This window comes from Herpailurus yagouaroundi, unplaced genomic scaffold, assembly GCF_014898765.1.
Source record: "Herpailurus yagouaroundi ecotype Mexico unplaced genomic scaffold, PumYag 182, whole genome shotgun sequence".
NCBI lineage: Eukaryota > Metazoa > Chordata > Mammalia > Carnivora > Felidae > Herpailurus > Herpailurus yagouaroundi.
The window spans coordinates 22630855-22645091 of NW_024412413.1; the positions used below are offsets into that span (position 1 = coordinate 22630855).

A 14237-nucleotide genomic window follows, 5' to 3' on the forward strand; every position below is an offset into this window, starting at 1 on the left:
AGCTAGAAGTCATCTTGAAGGAATGATTGAAGGTCTGACGAAAAGAACCTTTCTCCCAGGCACTGCTTGGCATGGCATTCAGGCCTGACACAGTCTCCTGTCTCTTGCTGATTTGATGATAAAATATGGAGTGGACCCACAGGGAGAGCAAGCGCCTCAAGAAATAGATGGATAATTGGCTCTGTTTGCATGCTGGCTGCTGTAACTGTGAGACACCACACCAGCATGACTAATGCCTCTCCCTCCGCCTAAATTAGATTTTGATTGTGCTTTAGAGATGTTCACTGAATCACAGATGTTTGAGGTAAAAAGACCCAAACTTCTCAGGAACACCTCCTGTGGAGTGTGTGGGCTAGTCCTCACAGGCACAGCTGAGGCGCTCCCAGAACTAAGATGAAGGACCAGAGTAACCCCTTATCTTCCAAGGCCTGGGAGCAAACCAGCTGCCCATGAGGAGGCTCAGAATGGAGTAGGTTCCTGGGGCCAGTGGGTGGGTGCCTGCTCCCTGTGGGGTGAAGTTGGGGGTCGGCTCCTTAGCATGGCTGAAAGAGAGGCATCTCATTGCTGATTAATGACATATAGACTCCAGATTGGACCTAGAGTTTCCTGTTTTTCACAGATTTCCACTGACTCACTGCCACAATAGGTAGAGTAGTTCAAGGTCCTTGCTAGTTCACCTCCCACAGTGCTCCTCAGCCACTCAACTTGGCCACCCTGTAGTACAACCTAATAAACACTTTCTCTTTACTCTTGCAGAATTTAGCCTACGAAATCATCCTAACACTGGGACAGGCATTTGAAGTCGCTTACCAGCTTGCACTACAAGCAAGAAAAGGGGGGCATTCCTCTACACTTCCGGAAAGCTTTGAAAACAAACCCTCCAAACCCATCCCCAAGCCCCGTGTCAGCATTCGCAAATCGGTGGTAAGTAGAAAAGATAACAGATGTTCTGAAAATCTTGAGCTAGAGGGAAAGGAGGTTGCTAAGTGGGCCCTGAGTGGTGTAGGACCTGCATTTCTGTCTCCCTTGGCCTCCTCCTGGCATGCATCCTTCATCCTCCCAGCCTGGTTCCTGCAAAGTCTTGGGGGACCGTCTGCCTGAACCTAGAGGCTCCCAAGAAAATTCCACTCTGTCACCTGTGGCAGCCCTGTGAGGGGGGTACTGGGTGTTGCTGCTTCCTTGACGAACCTTTCCTAAAGGTCCAGTAAAGCTTGGGAATGATGTTCCCTGAGGCTCCACTACCATCACAACAGGGGCCAGAGCCTCTTGCAAGCCACTGGCCCTTGGAGAGGTTGGCAGAGGTTCACAGCAAGGTGTCCCGGGTACCCAGCTAAAGGAAGCTAGGTGCACAGGCTGTACGTGCATCACAGCAGAGCAGCCCTCTTCCCCTTCACTGGAGGCCTAGATGCCAGCTTTAGGCAGGCTTTCTCGCAGCAGCTGAGACTTCCTAGAGTGGTGACTCTTCAGAAGGTGCAGCCCCTCCTTCCTCCTCGTCCTCTGCCTTCCTCCAGGAATTTCCTCCCCCTCCCTCCCACAAGCTCTGTAGACATCCTGTCCTAACAGACTTTTCATGACTTCAAAGCGACCTCCGCTGGTAGTAGCAATACCCAGAAGCTGGAGCATTCCCAACCAGCCTCCCATCTGGCTTCTGCTCCAGCTGCCTTATGGCATCCTAGCAACTCTGTGGCATGGGGCAGGCAGGCGCCCCCAGATGCCCTGCTCTCATATCCATATTATCCCTCTAACTCTCTTCTCCCTACCATCTCTGCCCAAGGGGTCACAGGGAAAGTGTAGAATCTTGAAGCTCCTCCCTTTGTGACCATGTGGCTTCTTGTTTACAATCTTCTTTTGGGCCTCTACTCCTGTCACCATTCTTGGCAGCTTCAGCATCCATGGAGACAATTCCTCCAACATCTGGCCTCTCTCCTTGAGGGCTCACTGCCACTCCACCCCAGCCACTAGCTCCCATGCTTATCCTTCATCTGAACATCACCAGTTACTGCATGTCCTCTGAAAATCTTCCCTTCAAACACCATGGTCAAAACAAACACACACACACACACACCATGTTCTCCCTACCTCTGCACCTACCCAGCCCCACTGGCTCCCAATCCTGATGCACTCCCACAAATCCAGATTTGTATGTTCAATTTCTTCTTTAATATGTAACAGACATCTGAAACTTAGCATGTCCAGAAATAATTATTTTCATTTTAATTCCAGTATAATTAACATACAGTGTTATATTAGTTTCAGGAGTATAGTGTAGTGATTCAACAATTCTGTACACTACTCAGTGCTCATTCAAATACTCCTAATCCCCTTCACCTATTCTCCCCATCTCCCCCCCCCCCCAATCCAACTGCCCCTCTGGCAGCCATCAGTTTGTTCTCTATAGTTAAGAGTCTGGTTTTTTTTCTTTGTTCATTTGTTTTGTTTCTTAAATTCCACGAGTGAAATCATATGGTATTTGTATTTCTCTGACTTATTTCACTTAACTTTATACAATTTATTTATTTATTAGTGTTTATTTTTAAGAGACAGGGTGTGAGCAGGGGAGGGGCAGAGAGAGAGAGGGAGACACAGAATCCGAAGCAGGCTCCAGACTCCAAGCTGTCAGCACAGAGCCTGACGCAGGGCTCAAACTCACGAACTGTGAGATCATGACCTGAGCCGAAGTAGGATGCTCAACCGACTGAGACACCCAGGCGCCCCTCTACCCTTTAGATCTATCTGTGTTGTTGCAAATAGCAAGATTTCATTATTTTTTATGACTAATATCCCACTGTGTATATATACCACTTTTTCTTTATTCATTCATCCATCAGTGGACACTTGGGTTGCTTCCATAATGTGGCTACTGTAAGTAATGCTGCAATATATATAGGGGTGCATGTATCTTTTCATGTGTCTGTTGGCCATCATGTCTTCTTTGAAGAAATGTCTGTTCATGTTTTCTGCCCATTTTAAATTGTATTTTTGGTTGTTTTGTGTCGAGTTGTGTAAGTTCTTTATATATTTTGGACACTAACCCCTTATCAGATATGTCATTTGCAAATATCTTTTCCCATTCAGTAGGTTGCCTTTTAATTTTGTGAATTGTTTTCTTTGCTATGCAGAAGGTTTTTATTTTTATATACCCCCAATAGTATATTTATGCTTTTGTTTCTCTTGCCTCAGGAGACATCTAGAAAAATACTGCTCTGGCTGCTGTCAGAGAATTACTGCCTGTGCTCTCTTCTAGGATTTTTATGGTTTCAGGTCTCACATCTATGTCTTTAATCCATTTTGACTTTATTTTTGTGTATATATAAGAAAGTGGGCCACTTTGATTCTTTTGCATGTAGCTGTCCAGTTTTCGCAGCACCATTTTTTGAAGAGATTCTTTTCCACATTGCATATTCTTGCTTCCTTTATTGAAGATTAATAGATCATATCATGGGTTTATTTATAGTCTCCCTCTTCTGTTCCATTGATCTATGTATCTCTGTTTGTGCCAGTACCATACTGTTTTGATTACTACAGCTTTGTAGTATACCTTGAAATTTGGGATTGTGATACCTCCAGTTTTGTTCTTTTTCAAGATTGCTTTGGCTATTCAGGGTCTTTTTTGGTTCCATAGAAATTTCAGGATTATTTCTTCTAGTTCTGTGAAAAATGCTCTTGGCATTTTGATAGAGATTGCATTAAATCTACAGATTATTTTAGGCAGTGTAAACTCCCAGTCTGTGAGCATGGAGTACCTTGCCATTTGTTTATGTCATCTTCAATTTCTTTCATTAGTGTTTTATAGTTCAGGGTATAGATCTTTCACCTACTTGGCTAAGTTTATTATTAGGTATTTTATTATTTTTGGTGCAATTTTAAGTGGGGGTGTTTTCTTAATTTGTCTTTCTGCTACTTCATTATTAGTGTATAGAAACGCAGTGGTTTTTTGTATATGGATTTTATTAGTTCTAGTTTTTTGGTGGAGCCTTTAGGGTTTTCTATATATGGTATAATGTCATCTGCAAAAAATGAGTGTTACTTCTTCCATACCAACTTGGATGCCTTTCATTTCTCTTTCTTGTCTGATTGCTCTGAGGCTAAGACTTCCAGTACTGGAATAAAAGTGGTGAGAGTGGACATGCTTATCATTCCTCATCTTAGGGTAATAGCTCTGTTTTTCAACGTTGAGTATGATGTTAGCTGTGGGTTTTTCATGTATGGCCTTTATTTTGTTGAGGTATATTCCCTCTAAAACCTACATTGTTCAGAGTTTTTATAATGAATATTGATTTTGCACTTTGTTAGATGCTTTTTCTGCATCTGTTGAGATGATCATGTGGTTTTTATCCTTTCTCTTGTTGATGTAATGTATCATGTTGATTGATATACAAACATTGAAACATCCTTGCATCCCGGGGGAAAAAGTACCACTTGATTGTGGTGAGTGATTTTTTTAAATGTATTATTGAATTCAGTTTGCCAATATCTTGTTCTCGACTTTTTTATCAATGTTCATTATATTGGCCTGTAGGTCTCTTTTTTTATAGTGTCTTTTGGTTTTGGGATCAGCATAATGCAGGTTTCAGAGAATGGATTTGGAAACTTTCCTTCCTCTTCTATTCTTCAGAAAGGTTTAAGAAGAATTGGTAACTAATTCTTCTTTAAATGTTTGGTAGAATTCACCTGTGAAGGTGTCTGGTACTGGACTTTGTTGGGAGTTTTTTTATTACTGATTCAATTTCATTGGTGGTAATTGGTCTGTTCAAATTTTCTGTTTCTTCCTGATTCAGTTTTGGGAGATTATATGTTTCTAGGAATTTATCAATTTCTTCTAGGTTGGCATATAATTTTGTTGGCATATAGTTTTTCATAATATTCTCTTATAATTCTTGTTTATCTCTGTGGTATCCATTGTTATTTCTCCTCTTTCATTTTTTATTTTGAGTCCTCTCTCTTTATTTTTTATTTTTGATGTGTCTGGCTAGAGGCTTATCAATTTTCTTGATCTTTTCAAAGAACTAGCTCCTGGTTTTATTCATCTGCTCTGTTGGTGTGTTAATTTTCTATCTCATTTATTTCTGCTCTCTTTACTATTTCCTTCCTGCTACTGGTTTTAGGTTTTGTTTGTTCTTCTTTTTCAAGCTCCTTTAGGTGTAAGGTTACATTGTTTAGTTGAAATTTTTCTTGCCTCTTGAGTTAGGTCTGTATTGCTATAAACTTCCCTCTTAGAACAGCTTTTGGTGCATCCCAAAGATTTAGAACCACTGTATTTTCATTTTCATATGTATTTTTTTATTTCCTCTTTGACTTCTTGATTGACCCATTCATTATTTAATACCATGTTATTTAACTTCCACACATTTGTGTTCTTTCCAGACTTTTTTTCTTGTGGTTGATTTCTAGTTTCATAGTGCTGTGGTTGGAGAAGATGCATGGTATTACTTCAGTATTTTTTAATTTGTTAAGACTTATCTTGTGGCCTAATATGATCTATTCTGGAAAATGTTCATGTGCACTTGAAAAGAATGTGTATTCTGCTGTTTTAGGATGGAATGTTCTGTATATATCTGTTAAGTCCATCTAGTAAAACCGTTTCCTTATTGATTTTGTTTGGGTGAACCATCCATTGATGTAAGTGAAGCATTAAAGTCCCCTACTACTATTGTATTACTATCATTATGTCCTTCATGTCTGTTATGAGCTTTTATGTTTTTGGGTGCTTCCATGTTGGGTGCATAAATATTTACAATTGTTATATCTTCTTGTTGGAGTGTTCCCTTTATGATTATATAGTGTCCTTCTTTGTCTCTTGTTACAGTATGTTTTGAGTCTAATTTGTCTGATATAAGTATTGCCACCTCAGCTTTCTTTTCACTTCCATTTGCATGATAAATGCTTTTCCATCCCTTCCCTTTCAATCTCATGTGTCTTTAGGTCTAAAATGAGTCTTTTGTAGGCAGCATATAGATGGGTCTTGCTTTTTTATCCATTCCACCACCCTATGTTTTTTGATTGGAGCAGTTAGTCCGTTTACATTCAAAGTAATTATTGATAGGTATGTACTTATTGCCATTTTGTTACCTGTTGTTTTTGTAGTTCTTCTCTTTTCCTTTCTTCTCTTGCTCTCTTGTCTCATGGTTTGCTGGCTTTCCTTAGTGATATGCTTAGATTCTTTTCTCTTTATTTTTTGGATATCTATTACCAGCTTTTGATTTGTGCCTACCATAAGGTTTGTATATAACATCCTGTGCATATAGCAGTCTATATTAAGTAGATGGGTACTTAAGTTTGAACCCATTCTAAAAGCAGTAAAATCTGGGGTGCCTGGGTGGCTCAGTCGGTTAAGCTTCCAACTCTTGATTTTGGCTCAGGTCATGATCTTACGGTTCATGAGATGGAACCCCACATTTTTGGGCTCCATACAGACAGTGCAGAGTCTGGTTGCGATTCTCTCTCTCCCCTTCTCTCTGTCCCTCCCCTGCTCATGCATATTCTCTCTCAAAATAAATAAACTTTAAAAAATAAAAAAAATAAAGGTAGGAAATTTTTACTCCTAAAGGAGTAAAATTTTACTTTCTACTCAGAGTCTCCTTTAACATTTCTTTTTTTTTTTTTAATTTTTTTTTAACGTTTATTTATTTTTGAGACAGAGAGAGACAAAGCATGAACGGGGGAGGGTCAGGGAGAGGAAGACAGATTCCGAAACAGGCTCCAGGCTCTGAGCTGTCAGCACAGAGCCTGACGCGGGGCTCAAACTCATGGACCGCGAGATCATGACCCGAGCCGAAGTCAGCCGCTTAACCGACTGAGCCACCCAGGCGCCCCCCCCCCCTTAACATTTCTTATAGGGCTGGTTTAGTGATCATGAATTCCTTTTTTTAAAAAAAAATTTTTTTTAATGTTTATTCATCTTTGAGAGACAGAGACAGAGCATGAGTGGGGAAGGGGCAGAAAGAGGGAGACACAGAATCGGAAGCAGGCTCCAGGCTCTGAGCTGTCAGCACAGAGCCCAACTTGGGGCCTGAACTCACGAACCGTGAGATCATGACCTGAGCCGAAGTTGGATGCTCAACCGACTGAGCCACCCAGGCACCTCATTATCATGAATTCCTTAAAAAAAAATTTTTTTTTTTTAACGTTTATTCATCTTTGAGAGACAGAGCATGAGCGGGGAAGGGGCAGAGAGAGGGAGACACAGAATCGGAAGCAGGCTCCAGGCTCCAAGCTTTCGGCACAGAGCCCAACGAGATCATGACCTGAGCTGAAGTCGGATGCTCAACTGACTGAGCCACCCAAGTGCCCCGTGATCATGAATTCCTTTAACTTTTGCCTGTGGGAACTCTATCTCTGTCTTTCAATTCTGAATGATAGCCTTGCGATTAGAGTACTCTTGGTTGCGGGTTTTCTTCTTTCAGCACTTTGAATATGTCATGCCACTCCCTTCTGGTCTGAAAAGTTTCTGCTGAAATACCAGCTGATAGCCTTATGGGGCTTCCTTTTTATGTAGCTGTATTCCTTTCTCTTGCTGCTTTAAAAATTCTCTATCACTACTTTTTGCTATTTTAATTACTGTGTGTTTTGGTGTGGCCCTCCTTGGTTTAGTCGGGGGTGGTCTGTGTCTCCTGGATCTAGATTTCTATTTCATTCTCGATATTGGCCAAACTTTAAGCTATTATTTCTTCCAATAAGTTTTCTGCCCCTTTTTCTCTCTCTCCTCTTCTGGGATCCCTATGATGCAGTGTTATTACACTGGATGGTCTCACTGAGTTCCCTTAATCTACTCTCATTTTTTATTAAGCTCTTTTCTTTCTCCTGTTCAGCTTGATTGCTTTCCATTACTCTGTCTTCCAGGTCACACATCCATTCTTCTGCTTCCTTTAGTCTGTTTGTTCCCTCTAATGTAATTTTAATTTCTAATTGCGTTCCTCATCTCTCTGGTTTTTTTATGTTGTCTATCTTTGTTGAGGGTCTCAGGTTCTCTCCTCTTTTTTTTTTTTTTTAACTTTTATTTTTCAGAGAGAGAGACAGAGCATGGACAGGGGAGGGGCAGAGAGAGAAGGAGACACAGAATCTGAAGCAGGCTGCAGGTTCTGAGCAAGCTGTCAGCACAGAGCCTCATGCGGGGCTTGAACCCACAAACTGTGAGATCATGACCTGAGCCAAAGTCGGATGCTCAACCGACTGAGCTTCCCAGGTGCCCCTGAGGTCCTCTACTCTTAAGTCCAGTATCTTTATGACCTTTAAAGTATTAATCAGGCATATTACTTATCTCCAAGATTTTAGCTATTTTTCTGTAACTTTGTCCTATTAGTTCATTTGGGACCTACTCCTCTGTCTCTTCATTTTGCCTTTGTGTGTCTTGTTTCTATTAGGAAAGTCAGTTATGTCTTCTGCTCTTGAAAGTAGTGACCCTAACAAGAAGAGGTCCTATAGTGCCCTACAGTGTAGTGTCCCCTGTTCACCAGAATCTGGCACTTCTGGGGTGTCTCCTCTCTCTGTTGCATGTGTCTCACTGTTCTGGCTGAGCTGTTTTTGCCTTCAGTCCAGTTGTCTGCTATGGCTCTTTGCCTGCTGTGGGCAGGGTTTGGTCCCCTGTGTTAGGGGGTTAGTCTGGGCTGCCTTGGGCTTAAGTTGGAATAGACCAGGTATTTTCCAGAGCTACAGGAGCACCACACTGCAAGGCACTCTGTGTTGTCTCCTGAGAAGTTTTTGTTGGGGGATGGGGCCTATAGTCAGACTAAATATTCCCAGCACACTCCTGGGGCCACGGACTGCTGTGTGTGGTTTTCTTCCCCTCTCCCCAGGGCAGGAGTTGCTTTGCAGTGGTGCTGACCCCTGTCAGGCCTGCTTGCATACTGCCATGCTTGTGGCATTGCTTTGGATGCACTCAACAAGGCCAGGTTGGGAGGTGGGTCTACAGGAGGCTATGGGGCAGGGCATGCTGTTAGCAAGCTAGGTAGAGTGCTGCACTGATTCACACGGGTATACCTGTATGTAGGCTGGGGGTTGGGGGAAGGAAATGGTGCCTGCCAGTTCGTTTGTTCTTAGAGAAGTCTCCCAAAGATCTCTGCGTCTCTAGCACATGCTCAGAGATTAGTAAATAAATCTCCCTCCCTTCTGTATACTACAGGCATTTTTCAAACTGCTGCTTCTATGCTGTATCTTGGTGGGGCTATTTGTTATGCTGTCTCTTTAAGGGCAGAGACTTAGTTTCCTATCAGTCTCCAGTTCACTGATTTTCAAAGTTAGAGGTGTGTTAAGCCCCTCTGGTTTTCAAACCCAGATGTTATGGGAATTCATCTTCCCCAGGGCAGGTGCCCTGTGCCTGGGTGCCTGGTGTAGGATCTGCTCCTCTCCCCTCTGGGCCCACAGCATCCCTCCCTCAGGTACCACAGGCCCATTTGGCTTCCAACTGCATCTCTGCCTTTCCTCCCTTCTTCAGTGTGGCCTCTTTCCTACATTTAGCCGTGAAAAGTCTGTTCTGCCAGTCTATAGATCATTTCTGGGTTATTTACACTGATGTGGGTATTATCCAAGTGTATCCATGGGATGAGTTGAGCCTAGGATTCTCCTCGGCCACCATCTTCCCTGGAAGTCCCTGGAATAAAATTCTTGATTTTCCCCTTAAAGCTGTTTACACTCTTAATCTTTCCCAGCTCGGTAAATGGCATAACCATTTACCATATTGTTTAAGCCATAAATCCAGAGGTCATCCTTAATTCCTGTCTTCCTCTCACCACCATGTACAACCATGAGCAGGTTCCATCCACTCAACCCTTAAAACATAGATCTGTCCACTCCTCTCCATTTCCTCACTCTTCTCATCCAGGCTACCACCACTGCTCTCCAGAACTACTGCAGTACATGTCCTAACAGTCTCTCTTCTCCATGCAACCAGAGTAATCCTAAAAAACACATCAGATCATGGCACCACTGCCCCAAGTTCCAAAAGCTAATTCCCACCACACTTCTCTATGATGCTCAGGCCTTCCTATTCCTCAAACAGACCAAAGCTCACTCCTACCCAAGACCTTTGTGCTACCTGTTCATTCCACCTGGCATAGTATCCCCCATATTTTCTGCACAGCTGACTCCCACTTGTCATTCAGGTCTCCACTACATGAAGCTTTTCCTGGGCCGCCCAATCTGAGGTAGATGCCCAGGCACACTCAAGCATATACCTGCTTTTAATTCTGTGTAGTATTTATTGATGGAGATTTGTTCATAATCTATCTTCCCCCACAGAACTGTAAATTAAATGTCCAGTTTTCAGAATATTTTTTGGATTATCTCTTAGACTGTTGTAATTCATTCTCACATGGGCTGGATAAATCTGTTCAAGGCAAGTGCCTCCATCAGACTTTACTCTGGTCCCCAAAGACTTCTTCCAAGAGAGCACAACTGGGATGGATGCCATGGGGGCTCATAGAATATGCATCTAAAACCCTTCACTGAGAAATGATGAAAATATAGTGAATAATACTGATGTTCTTTAACTGCCTCAGCATCCCATCCCCCTCAGCTGGTGTCCATGTTCCATCTCCCTCAGGTCTATTTGTTTATTACTCAAAAATATTCCATGATTCCTAAGAACATGTGAAGTCCTCCCCACAGCTTTGTGGAGATACAATCAAATCATGCTGGAAGGTAGCCAAAGGGCATGGATCCCACAGCCTTCCAGCAGGCACGAAAGTTCACAATGCAAGAGAAATGAGGCCTTCCCAGGCTACCTTGCTCCAGCACTCCTGAGCCGAACACATAGCCAGGGCCAGGGCAGATGTGGAAAAGATGAGGCAGCAATGTGGGGAAGAACTCCCTGCGAAAGCCCTGCCTAAGAGCATACAGCTCAAGCCTCACCCACGAGTGGCCTTTTTTGACTTTGTATGCACAGGGGCTAAAATGGTTTTAACTGTTTTACAGCTCAGTTCAGTTTGGTCAAGGCTCAGCCTAACTTGGCCCTGCTTACCTATTTACCCTCCAGTCTCCCACTCTGCAAACTGCAAGCTCTCAACCAGCTCTTTCTCCTTGCCTCAGGGGCTTTGCACATGCTATTCCCCCTCTCCCTGCCCCCTTGCCAGGCAAACTCTTGCTCATCCTCCAGCTGTTCAGATATTACCTCATTATTTTATAATATCCAATAAGTATGTATTGTGTGCCCACTATTATTTACTGGGCTGCCAGGAGCTTTTCTAAGTTTGGGGGAAACAGTGACAAAACAAAATCCTACACTGCAGTGTAGGATGAACTAATAAACATGAGATAATGTAAGTGGCACAAGGATTATAAAGAAAAGAGCAGAAGAAAAGAGCAGAAAAGTTAGGATGCTATTTTGTATGGGGTGAACAGGTGAGGAGGTGGTGGTCGAGCTGCAACCTGAATGACATTAGGGTATAAGACATGCAGGTGTCTGGAGAAAGGCATTCCTGCCGAGCAGATGATGTGAGTAAAGGCCCTGGGTGTAGGCTTGGCATGCAGGGAGAAGCAAAGCCAGAGTGGCTGGGCTTCACCTGAAGGACTTAGGGTTTACTTTGTGATGGAAACCACTGTAGGCTTGAGAGGTGGGGAGTGACATAACCTGGTTCACCTCTTCCAGGAAGTCCCCTGGCTCCTTGACCACAGAGCACCCTCTCTTCCTCCTTCCCCCTTCTCAGTACTGAAGTGCAGAATTCTGTGTTTGCTCTCCATCTGTGTGCCTTCAAGAGCAAAGGCTGAGTCTCATTCACCATCCACCCCTTGAGTGCCTTGCATATAGTCCTTATACAATAAATGTGTATTAAAAGGACAAACACAAGATTCTCATGTATCAATATCCCTGCAGTCCTGTCAGAGCACAGCATTGGTTTCCAAAAAGTTTTAAGAAGCATTGTTTGCACCCGAGTACAGGTACCGTATAACAGGCATCAGCCTTTCTGTTTTAAAGCAGATCGACCCCTCTGAACAAAAGACTCTGGCCAATCTGCCGTGGATTGTGGAGCCAGGACAAGAAGCCAAGAGAGGAATTAATACCAAGTATGAAACCACAATTTTCTGATACTCACCATCCTCCTGTCCTCGCGGTGCCTTGCACGCTGAGCAGTCCCGGAGCAGGCTTCCCTTCGCGCCTCCGTTTCCACCCAGCCCAGGAGGAAGACTGCTCTGTTTGTGTGGCCTTGTCACGGGCGAAAGGCCGCTGGCCATTCCTGGGGATGTTCTTTCTGCACCAGTAACAGAAAGTGTGCAACCAAGACTTTCCAGCCGTAACCCCTGAGAGGCACGAGTTGAGGTTTTTTGCTGACTCTCCCGACTCCCCTCCCTACCACCACCCAAGGTATTTCTAATGACTCTGCCCCCAACACTGCTTTGCTGAATTTGGGGATAATACCTTTAAAAAAAAAGTACAGGGGATCTCTAATACTGCCTAAAAGTATAAAAATCTTGGATTTTTCAGTCAGCAGTTTTAAAGGTAGAATCAGAACAGAACTACCCCCATAAAGCACCTGTAAAATCATATCACTGCGCATCATTTCATGCATAAGGACAAAAACCACCCCCATGATTGCCAGGAAATCCTGTTTCCCAATTTCTATATTTGTGGATTTTATATGTAATAAACCATGTCAGATAAAGAAAAACTTTACATCTATGGATTGATTCAAAATTTAAGAATGATTCAAAACAGGAATTTATTATGCACAGAAAAATGTGTCTTGTATTAAATATTTTTATTAAAAGAATGTTTCATTAATGCACTGATAAGAAAAGTAGGTTAGTTGTGAGGGATGTTTCTGGTTTCATTTCAAATGACTAAATTTTTACTGCTACCACTGAGAGGACTGGCTTGGGTGTGGCAAAGTACTGATGACGCTCCCCAGAGCAGGAGATTAGGGCAAGCAGACTGGCATCCAACCGAAAGTGCTGATGCAGCCATAAGCTGCAAAGATTGTTTTTTTTTTTTTAACCTTCACAGTGTTTTAAAGAAAACGTTAAAAAAAAAATCTAGGGCTCCTGCTGTCAAGATTTCTGTCATGGAAACCTTGTTTGAGAAAGGTGTTAATAAAATTCTATTGCAAAAATTTTTCTAGAAAAAATACAAAAAAAAAAAAAAAAAGAGAGATTCCAAAGTAATAAAACTCTTTTCTTGAAATAAATGTTTGCTTACTATTTGATTAAATAAAATTTACTTACATTTCTTTAAGGTATTTTAATTTTTTTAATGTCTCTGTGGAGTATTTGTATGATACCATAATGTATATTTATGTAGAATCAAATTATATAAACAGTACCAATATCATTATAGAAAAAAATAACATTTTAACGTATATTGTTCTAACTGATCATATTGTGAATCATTTTGAAGTTCATTATAGCGATATTGATAAATTGTGGGATTGTCTTAATGTTTTTTTTATTAACCAATATTATTTTAAACTTGAGGCTTATCAGTTATTTATCAGTTGGTGAGTTTTAAAGAAGGATAACTAAATTTTGTTTCAAACTGACAAATGTATATGGATTTAGTTCAGTGTTGAAGAATTTTAATACAATATTAAATTACTTGACCTGAACAGTTCCTTGTATATATTTTGCCTATTCACTGTTGATATGTATGTAGTAAATGGAGAATAAAATAACACTGAAATATGGTACCAAAAGGTAATTGTATAGGAGCAAAGTAAATAGTAGCTTTGCTGAAACAGAAACATGTGTAAATATGCTTGGGCTTCCAGTTATAAATTTTGTAATTTTTGTCATTATTTATATCCTATTAAAAAAAAAGCACACAAAATAAAACAAATTGTACAGCCGCCGGTGCTTGGCATCGTTCTGTGAGCACCTCCCCACTTCCATTTAGAATCAAAACCAAAGGCCTAGTCTCCTCAGCATCCATACTAAAGGTATTTTTTAATTGGCCAAATTGAGAAAACTTGCTCATTTCTAAGTTGAACCAGTCTGATAAGGATACTTTCACCTTTAAAGCTTAAATTTCAGCCAAAACAATCCCCATTGCCTTTAAATATTACAGTAGGCTATAAAGAGGAATCGCCAAACAAATTTCTAAAAGAGCAAGGGCCACCCAAGTAGATTGCTTGTCTCAGACAATGCAGATAGCACGTTTGGAACAAATCTACATGTTTATCTCTGTCAGCCCGGGGTACCATAACAAAATACCATAGACTGTGTGGCTAAACAACAAACATATTTTTCACATTGCTGGAGGCTGGAAAGTCCAAGATCAAGGTACCAACAGATAGGTTTCACTCCAAAAGCTC

The 14237-nt window shown here is 41.8% G+C and overlaps 1 protein-coding gene across 16 annotated transcripts in view; it reads left to right on the forward strand.

Moving 5' to 3' along the window:
• ANKS1B (ankyrin repeat and sterile alpha motif domain containing 1B) overlaps positions 1–13075 on the forward strand; it is a 909382-nt gene extending 896307 nt beyond the window's left edge. For 10 of the 16 annotated variants that reach the window (XM_040491121.1, XM_040491119.1, XM_040491124.1 and 7 more), the window contains 2 exons: positions 757–924; positions 11909–13075. In XM_040491121.1, the coding sequence (XP_040347055.1) occupies positions 757–924; positions 11909–12019 (279 nt within the window). In that variant the 3' untranslated portion in view covers positions 12020–13075. Of the gene's footprint in view, positions 1–756; positions 925–2828; positions 2863–11892 lie in introns of all 16 variants that reach the window. The other 6 variants (XM_040491120.1, XM_040491125.1, XM_040491127.1 and 3 more) reach the window with 3 other exon arrangements.
• The last annotated feature ends 1162 nt before the right edge of the window (positions 13076–14237 follow it).